At 27.1% G+C, this 13,894-nt stretch overlaps 1 protein-coding gene across 5 annotated transcripts in view; it reads right to left on the reverse strand.

Moving 5' to 3' along the window:
- uif (sushi, von Willebrand factor type A, EGF and pentraxin domain-containing protein uif) overlaps positions 1-13,894 on the reverse strand; it is an 89,878-nt gene that overhangs the window by 43,899 nt on the left and 32,085 nt on the right. For all 5 annotated transcript variants that reach the window (XM_014247168.3, XM_036370533.2, XM_014247173.3 and 2 more), the window contains one exon: positions 10,950-11,204. In XM_014247168.3, the coding sequence (XP_014102643.2) occupies positions 10,950-11,070 (121 nt within the window). In that variant the 5' untranslated portion in view covers positions 11,071-11,204. The remainder of the gene's footprint in view (positions 1-10,949; positions 11,205-13,894) is intronic.

The raw sequence follows: 13,894 nt of genomic DNA on the forward strand, positions 1-13,894 counted from the left end.
ATTTAGAATATAAAAGTAGTGTTAATAAAGCGATAAATTTTATTCAAACCATTAAAACTGTTTGTAAGACATACAAATTATTCACACATCACATCAACTTTCGAAAATAAATATTTACCAATAATATTTCGAAATTTTAATTACGTTAAATGTTCAATTTAATTTAAAATGTTCTAAAAATTTTCGGATCTAAGTTGAGAAGGTTCTATAGTAATTTTCTAGCTGCAGATATATGTACACATTTTATAATAGTTTTAATAACAGAGTTACCAACACTAAAAAATATATCCAATAAACTATTTATCATCATTTGCATAGTAATATAACTGTGAAGGCTTAAAGCAACGGAAATGGTGTAGAAAATTTAATTTGCAGGCATAATGTGAACATATGTTAACATAAAATTAATATTTGCTTATTTTTTTGCGTAATAATTTTCTTCTTTTGGTTTTTAAATGATGCTGTATCTCATCTATATGCAAAATAGAGTATAATTCCAAACCTATCTTCAATCTATAAACAATAATCAACGAATATTACGACTAATGGCATTGGAACATTTAGAGTCATTAGTTCTACAAATGCTCAGTATTTTTCATAATCTCTTCTTTAGCGTTTTATTTCTTTTTATTTTATTTTTACTAACCGCAGAGCACCAAGCACTCTAATGGCTTATGACAAGAACGCCCGTTGAAGCGAGTAACTAATATTAACAGTTAATTGCTGAAAGAAAGCTAGTCTTAAATGCTAGACAGTAAATGACCGTAGCAGCAAATTGAAGTGTCGGTGAACCAAAGTGGCAAGTTGGCGAACGGTAAGTTAAGCCGCCAGCGAAATTCTAGTGAAGCTAGACGTTTAGCTTCGAATAATAATCTTTTTTTTTAATTTTTTTTAATTTTTTACTTTTTACTCTTTATTATATTTTCAATGCAAGCTAGAAGTTATTGGAATGAGCTGAAAAAGTGCGCATGTCAGTAATTTACAGTTAACTAAATTGATGCAAATTGTGTGTATATTCATACTATAGATCTGTCACGCTCTGGCGGAAAAAAAAATTATATATAGTATATGTTACAAAAACCATTTTTTGCGATTAATTATGAGAAAAATATTGTTATTATATACTTCTTATATAAAATAAATTTTAACCTTTCAAGTTTCCATTGTTTTAGTTATGTGTTGAATGTAATTAATTTTTTTAATTAATACTTAATTTTTTTATTACAGTTTTTTAGCAGTTAAAACATTTATATATATTGTATTTTTTGAAATTTTTTATAAATTCTCTAAATAACCTTATATTTCATCAATTAGTTTTTAATATATTAAGTTTAATTTTTTCTTGAATATTTTTTAACTTTTTTTTAATACTTTTCCTTTAAAATTTATGTTTATTATTACCTTTTACGTTTTTCAAATATTAAGTTTACTTTTTTCTAAATATTTTCCAATTCTAGTTTGTTGTCATTTCTAAATGTAAACCTTTAAATATTTTTTATTCAACTATTTCTATATATTTTTTAATTCACAATTTTTGAATTTCACAAATTTATATTTTCTTCCTTGATTTTCTCAAAATTTATTTTAAATAATATGACAATTTGTATATTAATTTTTTTTTAAATTAAAGTTTAATTTTAACTCTTTTAAATTATTGCATACATTTTTTTTAATCTAGTTTGTTGATATTGCTAAATTTTTATAATTTTGTATCTTATAATTAAATTTTTTTTAATATATTTTTTTTTGTTTTTTGTTAATTATGGAGATATTTATATATATTTTTATCATATTGAATTTTTCTTTTGATTTTTTTAAATATTAAATAAAGTTTAATATTAGTGGTTGTTTATCTTATTATTTTTTTATTTCAAAACAGTTATTTACAATATTTTTTTTTATCTATTCTTCGGTGTTCCTTAACAATTTTAAAATATTACGGTTTTTATGTGTTTTAGATTTTATAATTTTTTAAACCATATCATAGTTTGTTTATTTTTTTCTTCAAGTTTTTTGATTTTTTTTTTTTTATATTTATTTTTTTTATATATACAATTTGCTATAATTTTGTATTATTTTGATTAGTTTAAATTTTTTATTAAAAGTTAAAATTTGTTTTTTTAAGACTGCTATTTATTTTCAATTTTAAGTTATTTCATTTGCTTCAAATCCATTTTTTGAAATTTATAAATTTTTATTAATTCGACAAGTTCAAATTGTTCACTAATATTTAAGTTTTATTTTCTTGGTTTGTTTAAATGCAAATTTTCTATGTTTTTCTAATACTGTAATTTGCCTTCATTTTTTATTTATGCTATAAATTTTTTTTATAATTTTTATAAATTTCGAGTTAAATTTTTTTAAACTTTTTTAATTTTAAATATTTTTTTTATAACTTTCTCTTTCTATTTATTTTTACACATTTTTAAAATTTACAAATTTATTCTTTTTACTTGTTTAATATTTAAACATACAGCTAAATAAATTTAATTCTATAACTCATTTTTTTTTGAAATTTTCGAAACAGTTTAACTTGTTTATTAAATGTCTTAAAAAAAATTGTACGTTTTATAATTTGAACTTGCTATTTAAATAAATTTCTTTTTAATTTATTTTAAATAATATAATTAAATTTTTAATATTTTCTATATTGTTTGATTTTTCAAAAAATTGTATATTATATATTTTTTAAATTATTTTTATGTATATTTTTTAATATAATCATTAAAAAATTACATTTTGTAGATCTTTTTTTAACCTAGTTTTTTTTAATCTTTTGATTTTTTTAAATGGTTTTTTTAATAATAAATTTAAAAAATGTTTTTTTAGTTAATTTTTTTCAAAAGCTTTTTAATTATTTTTTTTAGATTCAATATTTTTAAATATTATTTATCTAAAATGTAATGATTTTTTAATATCTTTTTTTAATAAAAGTTTTGTTTAATTTGTTTAACTTTTTTATTTTATTACATATATTTTTCAATATTGCTTTTATTTAATTTATATTATTTTATTATTGTTTTTGGTTTGCTCGATAAGGTGATTGTTTTATTGCCAACAGCTGCAGCTGCAGTCAGCTACAAAAACAGGAAACTAACAAATACTTTTCATGCATATAATTGGTTCGAGACACATACTACATACAGAAATTTGCATGCTAGCGGTAGAAATATGCGACCAAGAATGAATGGAAAACATTTCTGGGTCACATACACTACCATATGCGGCAGCAAACAGGTACAACTATTTGCCAATATGGCTAAACTTTGTATTTACTGCTTTTAAATAAGTATGTATGTACGTATATGGTTTTTTGCTGTTGTTGCAATGTGTCTTGAGACGCACAAGCGACGTAAGACTTGGCTTACTATCTATGTAAATGCCCACTAAGCTTGATTGTGGCCAAACGGCAGCGCAGAAACAAGTCGCAGAACAAGCAAATTTACAAGCAAGTACACAAGCTACTAACAAGCCGACACACACACACCTCACACCTTAGATATTTACCTACGACTTGGCCAAAGACTAATGGCTCATTTTGTATTGCTTTTTGAGTGCTTAGGCAGGCATGCGATTATTTATAAAAATTTAGTTGCTGTTTTTGTTGCTGTTCGTTATTTGTTGCGATTTTTCTTATTGTTTTTGCATACCTAGGCTGCCATAAAACTAGTAGCAATTGTTGTTGTTGTTATTTTATTTGTCCACAACACTGTTTTGTAAGGTATTGCGGAAATACATATCTGCGAGTGTGTGTGTGTGTATGTGTGCGTGTAGGTTCGTGCTTTTATGCTTGAATAAGTTTCGTGTGAGTTTCAAAGTTGGCTACGACACGACCAACCAAAGCAACCGTTTAAGTGAACTCATCACTTGGGCAATTTGAAAAAGTTGTGAAAAGAAATTTGCAGTTAAATGAACTGTTTATGCGTGAAATATGGAAAAGTGAAAAAGTGTTGAATTGGTCACGTTCGAGTAGACGAAAAGCCGCAATGTATGCGGAGGTATGTAAATGTGGCAAGAAGAAATGGCAAATGGTAGATTTTGTAAAATAAATTTGGACTAGGCAATCTATAAATTCAACTATATAACTTCTAAGTTACTAAAAAAATTAAAAAAAAAAATTCTAAAATCACGAATGGTTATATTTATTAATTATTTTTGTCACTTAATATAATTGGCAACCCTGTGATGCTAAAAAATAGTAGCAATAATATTTAACAAAAAACAATATAAAACGTTAAATTCGGTTTCACCGAAGCTCAGTTCAGTTGGTAGGGCAGCTATATAATATAGTGATCCGATCTGAACCATTTCTTCGGAGATTACATTGTTGCCTTAGGAAATAATTCATGGAAAATTTCGTGACGATATCTCTTCAAATAAAAAGGCTTGCCATGCAAGCACTTTATTCCGATTGTTCAGTTTGTATGGCAGCTATATTTTATAGTGGTTCGATATCGGCGTTTCCGCCAAATAAGCAGGTTTTTGAGTAGAAAAGGACGTATGTAAAATTTCAGATTGATATCTCAAAATCTCAAGGACAATTGGCAACAAAAAATTTTATCAGTAGTTTTACTAATAATCACAATAACATTTTTCTCGCTTATAGCATATATTCTGCCATAACTTTGATATAAAATAAGGAAATAAGAAATTATTATTACAGATGGCAACACTGCCGATGATGTTATGCCAAGTTCCAGCGATTCAGAGCATTACTTTGGTTATAAATTTGGCTTACTTCATTAAAATTTAAAATTTATATAAAGGTGGCAACCCTGTCCATAATGTTATGCCTATAACTAGCTTTTTAGCACTTTACATATGTCGCTGTAGTAACAATTTAACATATTATGAAAAAAAAATTTTTTTTTTTTTTTGTAAACAGTTTTTCATTTATTTTAGAATAACTAAAATTTGAATTTTTTCAATAAAAAATTTGTGAACTTAAACATTTTATATTTTGTATGCAAATTGCAAAAATAATAATAATTTGAGTTTCTAAAATTCGAATGTTAAGTAATTTTAATAAACAAATATAATATTTTATTTCTATTAATAATATTATTACTTTTTTTAAGATGAGCATTTTTTTAAAGGAATTTTTCCTTGTTTTTTAACAAAAGACTGATTTTTTTTTGACAAATGAAAAAATATGGTAGAATAGTTGGCTTTTAGAAATTTTTTCACTTCTTTTGTGAACAAACCCTTTTTTTTTAAATACACAGTTGCCGTATTTAACAATAAAAATATATTATAAACTAAGCAATAGAAATTACAATAACTATAAAACAATAATCTTGCGCACAAATATTTAAAATCAAAGCTTTAAATTGCCATATTACCATGTTTAGAATAAAGAACTTTAGGTTTAAATTTATAAATTTGAAGGCTATACATACACATGTATACAATTTTATTATATATTATTTATACATATTTACAATTACTACTTTTTGTAATATTAAGTGATTTCTATAAATCCTCACAAAAACACAACACTTTGAGTCAACAATAAATCATAATCAATAATAAAATTATAATTTCAAAAGCTGGTTGAGAATTTTAGTTAAAATTTTAAAGAAAATATGCGCCTAAAACGCGGCTCGCTTAGAATCGAAAATATTTCATAGACACGCATAAAAACACATATGAAATGTTAATATTTTCGTCTTCATTGCTTATAGTTGGTTTTTATAAATACTTATTTCGCCTATTAAAGACCATTTTAAACTAGCGGTAATTAAGTAAAACTAAGCAGCAAACACACTACACACTTTCTTTCTTAACTCATTCTAGCCACTCATCAATATTAATCGATTCGTCTGACTGGTTCCACAACAAGTGCATGCATTTGCTTTAAGTGGCTGTACACACAAGCATACAAATGTACATATATACATGCATGCATACATGCCGCCATATATATAGTATACGTAGCTATACTTACACTTCCGATGAATACAAGTTTGCGGCTAAGAAAGAATGCATTATAATCATGTTTATAGTGTTAACACACTTGCCGCAACTAAACTTCAGCAAATGCACCAGCCAACTAACACGATTTGACCCACATTCTTCTAACAAAAAATAACTGAAAATAACACTACTCACTTCACTTTATTACTCAGCTGGAAGCAGCCGAGCGCTATCCACAACAAATCAATGTTATCAGCTGAAAACTATCGTCAAATGCGTAATAAATTAGTGGCACAGCAACAAAACAAACACAAACACAAACAACAACTGTAAATGAAATAACAGCCCAAATGTTGTTGTCTTTGTTGTGGTTATTACCGCTCTATCTACATACAAGTACATGCAACAGCAGCAAAGAATGCTGAAGCGCCTGCGCGCAACTTCAACAGGCAACCAGCAATTCGCGTTATGGCAACATCTTCTGCTGCACCGAAGTGTCTCAAGAAATTATGCAGTCAAGCATGCATGGATGTATATATTTGCATTGGTAGGTATGAGTGTTGGTTTGCAAAAAATGTTATGGCAATGACGCCAGCAACAGCTGCTGCCAGAAGCGAAGCTTTAGTGGAGTGCCGCTTTGGGTGTAGATACAGGCGGCGTCAAAAGCTGCGGTCGCAACAACTGCAGTTGAAGCAGAAGATGTAAATTTTTATGTAAAAAACATTGTATTACAAGTATATATATACTTGTATGTATATCTACCAGTATATGCAAGCGAATTAAAAATAATTTAGTTTTTCAGCAATTTTGGAGGTTTGTAATATTTATCTTGATTTCGATTGATCAGTTTGTATGGCAGCTATACGCTATAGTGGCGCGATCTGAACAATTTGCTTGCAGAGTATATTATTGTCTTTGACTATAAGCTGTGTCAAAGTTCCTTCAGATATCTCGTCAAATAAAAAAGTTTTCCATACAAAAACTAGATTTTGTTCGATCAGTTTGTTTGGCAGCTATAAGCTATAGTGGCGCGATCTGAAGAATTTGTTTGCAGAGTATATTATTGTCTTTGACTATAAGCTGTGTCAAAGTTCCTTCAGATATTTCGTCAAATAAAAAAGTTTTCCATACAAAAACTAGATTTTGTTCGATCAGTTTGTATGGCAGCTATATGATATAGTTGTCCGATATATATAAAAATCTTGTATTTTCTGCTCGTTTTCTCTATTTATTCTATTTATCTCCATAGGTAACTAGTTATAAATCCAGTGTAGTTACTAGTTACAGATCCAGTGTTATAAGACTGGTTACAAATGTAACTGATTCAGAAGTAGTTTTGGACTACACAAAAACACTTTTTTACGAAAAATTACTACAATAAATAAATATTTATATGAACCTAGTTGCATATTTAATAATAAGTCTTAAGTTAAGAAATATCTCCATAAAGTGGACCGTAAAAAAATTTAGTTTATTTGGACTCTTGTATTTTTTTAAATTTCTAATTTTGAAGCAAAACAGACAAATCTTAAAGGAAAATATCGTTAAATTTACATCTATTTAATAATGAAGAAAGTTGTGAAACCATAAAAAATCTGCCGAAAAGATAGAATAGTAAAAGAGAACATCATAGCTCCAAAGATACATAAAATATAAAAGACACGACACTACAATTAGAGTTTATCTTGATCTTTGTTTTTTGGATCTTCATTGCGAACTAAAATTAATTAAAGTGTAAACTATATATATATATAGTTATGTGATCGCAAATAATAGCACCATAATATTAATCAACACAAAAATGTGTTCAATTAAGTCATATAACTCAAGATTCGTGCTAAATTCGCTCTAAGTAGAGACTATTCTTCACACTTGAGTTGATTGATCTAAAATATGATAATCTTGAAACTTTTTTAAAAATTGCTTGATTAATTATATGCTTTCTTTTATAAAATTTTACTATAACAATAGCAAAAAAGCGTACTTTAATTGAAAATTTCTTCAAGGAAAGCTACAGCAAAAACTCGCCGAGGATACATATACAATATATAAGTGGTCTCAATCTTTTACAACAAGTTTTAGCATGAATTATACGCCAAGCAATTGAGTTTTGACTGTTGAACAAGAGTTCGTAATGTAACTGGACCGCACCGTAACTAGTCCCCAACTGCTCCGAAATGCCTCATAATAATTTTTTGTTAACAAATTAAAATTCATAAAATTCATGGAAAAACAAAAATATGCCTTAAAAACCTTTAACCTTCAACCACTTTGGAACTGTGAGGTTTACAAAAAAATTGTTAGTGAACATTTTTGCAGTAATCTCGCAATTCACCTTATTTAAAGTTATTGTTATTTATAGTTGCTGGCTGTCCACTTATCTACTACGTGTTTTTGTTGTCGTTGTTGTTGCTCTTTCTCTATACACTCCATATACGATTATGTGGTATTTATCGTGTTTAAAGAAATACCGTTAAAAATTCTAGTTTGCAGTAGCTGACATTACTGTTCTCATTGCTGACTACATTGCAGCAACGTTTCAACCCGCTATAGTAGTAGTAGTTTTTGTTGTTGTTTTGACGGTTGATCGATGTTGAGGCACCGCAAAACCCGCTTTCTGCCACAGTGTTACACGCTTAGTACTCACACACTCGTTATCTATGCGCGCCGCAGGCAACAAGTGGCTGTTGGTGTTGTTATTGCCGTGGTTGCTGCTAGTGGCAGTGGTGTTGTTGGGTGCTCGGTGTTGGCAATCGAACAAGTGTTTCAGCAGCCGCCAGCGAGTAACTCGCATGACTGGCATGCAACAGTACGCCTGCATTTACATTTATTGCGGGAATATGTATGTGTGTGTGCGTTGTGTGTGTGTGTATAACTGTTAAGCCACTGTCATGTTTATAGATAGATAGAGTTGTAGGTTTGAATGGCTGAATTGCTGTTGGCCTAATATAACTGGTGCATTATATGTGTAACAAAGAGGCATAGCACATAAACACTCATCCATAGATATATTCACACACACACATATATATATACCATACATGAAGCAACTTATGCAGCTGTTAACTTCATTATCAGCCAGCAAATAATTTTTTCTTTATAAAACTTTATTACTATAACCAGCTTGCCTTACTTTGACACGCCATCACTCATGCAATCACACACATCAGTGCTGTTGTAGACGGTTTGGGAAGTTTGGCGGTAAGCCTAAATAAGTAGCATAAAGTTGCGCTTAAGAAAGCAATAATCAGCGCTATATAAAAGCCATTTTATTGAATGAGAACTCACGCAGCAATTCTAACAAGCAGCCTTATTTGTTATATGATGTATTATGTGATGGCAATTGCAGTCAAGTGCCGCAGTTATGCATGTTGCAAGGTGTGGAAAATGATGATTAGTGACATAACTACAGGCAGCGAATGTAAATATTACGTTTATTTTTAAATTATATGTCTATGTATGTATTTATTCTATATACTCGCTTCGGTGAATAATATTCTATTCAAGGGATGACGGAGCGTATGAGTGATGTGTTATCGAAAAATTATATTATATTAAAGTAATTTAATAATGTAGTGTAACTAGAAAGAGTATGTATTGTCTGTCCTTTTAAGAGAATAATAATATTAATCCCGATTTTTTATTGAAATCCCGTTTTAGTCCCGAAATTTTTCACAATTTCTTAAAATATTAAAACAATTCCATAAAAGTTCAAATTGTCATTAATGCAGCCAATAAGGTGAATAATGCTTCAATTCCGAAATTTATTAAAATACCAAAACACAAATAAAAATGATTAAATTTCATAAAATTAAGCAGAAATTGTTATTACTGCAGCAACTAATGCATAATAAGTATGAAAAAAATTAAAAACTAATGCCTATAGCGAAGACATATATCAATACCGATTGTTTAATGTAGTCCCGATTCAGTCCCGAAATTTTCAAAAATTTTAAAAAGCCAAAATTCTTACAAACAGTAAGGTTAAGAAAATTAAGTTCACATTGTAATTATTTCAATCCCGATTTTATAACGTAATCACGTTTTAGTCCCGTAATATTCAAAAAATTCATATAGAAATAATTAACAATTTTTTATGAAAGTAATTTCTATAATAATTAAAAATATCAATACCGTTTTATTCTCGAAATTTTTAAAATGACCTCAGAGTATTAAAACCGTTAAATTTCATACAAATAATGAGTAATAGCAATGCCAATGTCAACATAGCAACATAAATCCTAAGAACACTATAGAATAACATTATTCCATTAAGAATTGTCAACATGTAAAAATCATCGTTTATATGCAAGTATATTTACATATGTATGTATATTTTTTATTTGTTGCAGAAATTTCATTATTGGTTCAAGCTATCCCAAAATCCCAAAAAATTAAAAGTATTAATAAATATTTTTCTGTATACTTTTAATATACCTTTTATTCAATTAAGACACAACCATAAATTACTAAAAATCGTTTATTCTTCAGTATTAGTATATGCAGTCCCAATATACCGAAAAATTATAAAATCTTAAAAAAATACCTGAATGTAACCTATTTGACAAAAAAATGTTAGAAGACGAGCTAACTATAAGATACAGTCTCTGGCAATAAATTTAAATAAATAAGTGTAGAAACTATATCAACCAAAAATTTATTTTTAATAATTCTACAGAAAATTATTAAAAATTAACATACTGAAAAAGTTTTATTTTTAGCCGTATCTAATTAATTTATAATGCCAAATAAAATACTTTTAACCACAAAAAAAAATAAACTAAGTATATTTTAATATTATTTATAAAAAAAAGGTTTTATGTAAATTTTTGGAACACTCTTTATTAACTTAAAATAGCCAGAGCTACATTAAATAACTAAGAAAACCATAATATTAAATTGTAAGCATACATTTTTTTATTATTTTTAAACTATTCAATTAAAAATTTTATTTAAAAATTTACTTTAAAAAAGTGTATTTAAAAATTTATTTTAAAATTTTTTTTAAAGTATCAATATATTTTTGTACTCACCATTTGGACACGAGAGGCCCTCCTCGATTGCCGCATTTGTTTTTGTTGTCGTTGTGGCTATAAAAACCAGAAAATAAATAGCGGACAGCCAACTTAAACTGGCCGCCGTAGAGCCGCTCATTTTGCGAACGTTTTAAACCACTTCACACCGTCTTACAAATGCTATTTGCAGCCAGTTTATATATTTCTTTTTTTTTTTGTAAAGAAAAACTTTATATTTAACACTTTTTAAAGGTGATTACTTTAAAGATGAAGCTAAAATGAAAATAAAATAAATAAAAAATTAGTTAAGAGCAAAAAAACATGTTTAAATAAAAATAAAAATTAATTAATAAAAAATTATAAAATAAAAATTAATTAAATCAAAATAAAAAATTAATTTAAAAAAATAAAAATTAATTAAATCAAAATAAAAAATAATTAAATTAATTTTTACAAAAAGTTTGCAATTTTGATGCAAAAATAAATTTTAAATATTTTACAAGCTCAAAATTTTATAGGCTTTTGTGTTTCAGCAAAATTTTAAATTTTTTGCAACAACAACAATTACCTTAGCAATTAAATTCAAATGCAAACACACAAACAAAGCTGTGAGCAAAAATTGCAGCTGGCGCACACATATCAAATGTCACACACAAAGCGAGCGACTATGAATTTTCTACCGGACGTAAAAAAACAACAAGTCAAGTAAAGCTGACCGCCAGACAAATGCGTCGAAGCACGTGCAAACTGTCGCACCATAAAAAATAAAAATACAAATTTAATAATAAAAGCGCTCGCTATGGCACCCAACTCAAATGAAATGCAAATAAAATAACAGTTAGCAACAACAACACAGAATTTCACTTCCACTGCAACGCCTACGAATTTATGCACTTTTAAATGCCTCATTACAGCACCCAGCAATACGCCATCACACACATGTACTATATACACAGAGATATACATAAATAAATATATGCATGTGTATTCGTGTGTGTTACACTTTAGAAAGTCAGCAAGCAAGTCTGCCAATTGAATTAAATTCAAAACTGCAATGATTGCTGGCAAGTCGAAAATTTTCTACACTCTCTGCCAACTGCTGTTTACCGCCTGGCATCGCAAGCCGGTCGCCGAGTTTCCCCAAAGCCAGCGACTGCATTGTGGCAGTGTGGTGGAAGTGGTGTTGGCAGTGCGCTAATACAGCTAATTAGCTAAATACGGTTTTAACAAGTGCTCAAATGCAAGCGTGTATTTAATGCCAAATGAAAAGTTTCAATTACACAGCAACTGTACCGTTATTAACGCATTCAATTGGTTTTTTTGTATATTTATATAGGTAGGTATATATTTTAATTAAATAAAAGTTGCATACAGCAAAATACGTTAAATAGAGTGTGAATGCTGCCCAATTGGCTTTATTTTGCTGTTACGAATTTTTAATTTATTTTTAGTCATATATATTTTTTTACTTTTTAATTTTATATCTTTTTCTATTATATATTTATTTTAATAATTTAATATTTTTATAACTTTTTTTTTTTAATTTTAAAATTTTTTTAAATTACTTTTTCTATTTAATGTCTAGTTTATTTCTGTTCAATTTGGTTTTTTATGTATATATGTATAAAAAGTACATAAAGAATATAAATATAGAAAAATACGTTAAACAGAGAAAAAGTGCTGTTCACGTAGCTTTCCTTTTTTTCTTTCGAAAATTATTAAAAGTACTTTTTATTTTTAATTTTTTAAGTTATTTTTATAATTTATATATATTTTTTTAATTATTTTTCGTTTTAGAAATTATGTTTTTCAATTTCTAGTTTAGTTGTAATTAAAATATTTTTTAATAAATTTTTTCTCTTGTACTATTTTCTATTATTAATTAACTCATTTGGCTTTACTTTTCTTTACTTAAAGGTTTTTTCTTTTTCAACTTTCGATCTCTATTCTTATAATTCATATTTTTTTTTAATTTTGTTCAAAATATTTTTATAAGTTTTTTTTTTTTTTTGTTTAATTTTAGAAAAGTTTAAATATTTTTTTTATATTCCATTTCTAGTTAATTTCGGTTTATATTGTTTTTTAATTACTTAATATCATAATATTTTCCTTTAATGTTAATAAACTTATTTGTCTTTACTTATATTTATTCTATGCTTTTTTTTATTTTTTTAATTTTTAATTTTGTAATATTTTTTTTTACTTATTTTTAATTAAGTTTGTTCGTAATTTTCTTTCTTTAAAGCAAATAAGTTTATTTATACCATTTGATTTTAATTTCTAATCTTTAAAACGAAAGTTTTCTTTTTAATTTCTTTTCTTTAAAGTAAATACATTTATTTATACTATTTTTTTTTTTTAATTTTTTTTTTTATTCATTTTATTATATTTTAATTTGTTTTCTTTTATTTTATTTTATCTTATTTTTTCTTATATTATTATTTTTTTTTTTTATATTATTTTATTTCATTCTATTTTATTTTACTTTGTTCTACTACATATGAAAATCAGCACTAAAGTTCGTCGCCTGACCTTCGTGAGAGCAGGAACAAAAGACTTAAGCAGCGAACGCGTCACTGACCAGACATTCAACAGACATCTCACTGCCTGTTGTGAACAAGTGAATACTGGAAGGGGCAACTGTTAGCTGATGCTGTTTGCATTGTTGTTGCTTTAACAACTAAATAAATACAGCCAACGCATAACCTTGCCGCGCGATATCTACTTGCAACAAGCAAACGGTGCGTGACACTATAACGTTTTGTAGCGAGCATTTTATTTATTTATTTTAAATACATATATATAAGTATATGCACCATATATGCACATATATGTATACGAACGTATTTGGTTAAATTTAACGTGCTTGCCTTATTTATTTATAAGTAAATTATTTCATTTCCGGTTTTTTATGTAGATAAGGTGTGACTTTTTGAAAACTGCTGACATAACGGTAGACATAA

Source organism: Bactrocera oleae, chromosome 3, assembly GCF_042242935.1.
Source record: "Bactrocera oleae isolate idBacOlea1 chromosome 3, idBacOlea1, whole genome shotgun sequence".
Classification (NCBI taxonomy): Eukaryota; Metazoa; Arthropoda; class Insecta; order Diptera; family Tephritidae; genus Bactrocera; species Bactrocera oleae.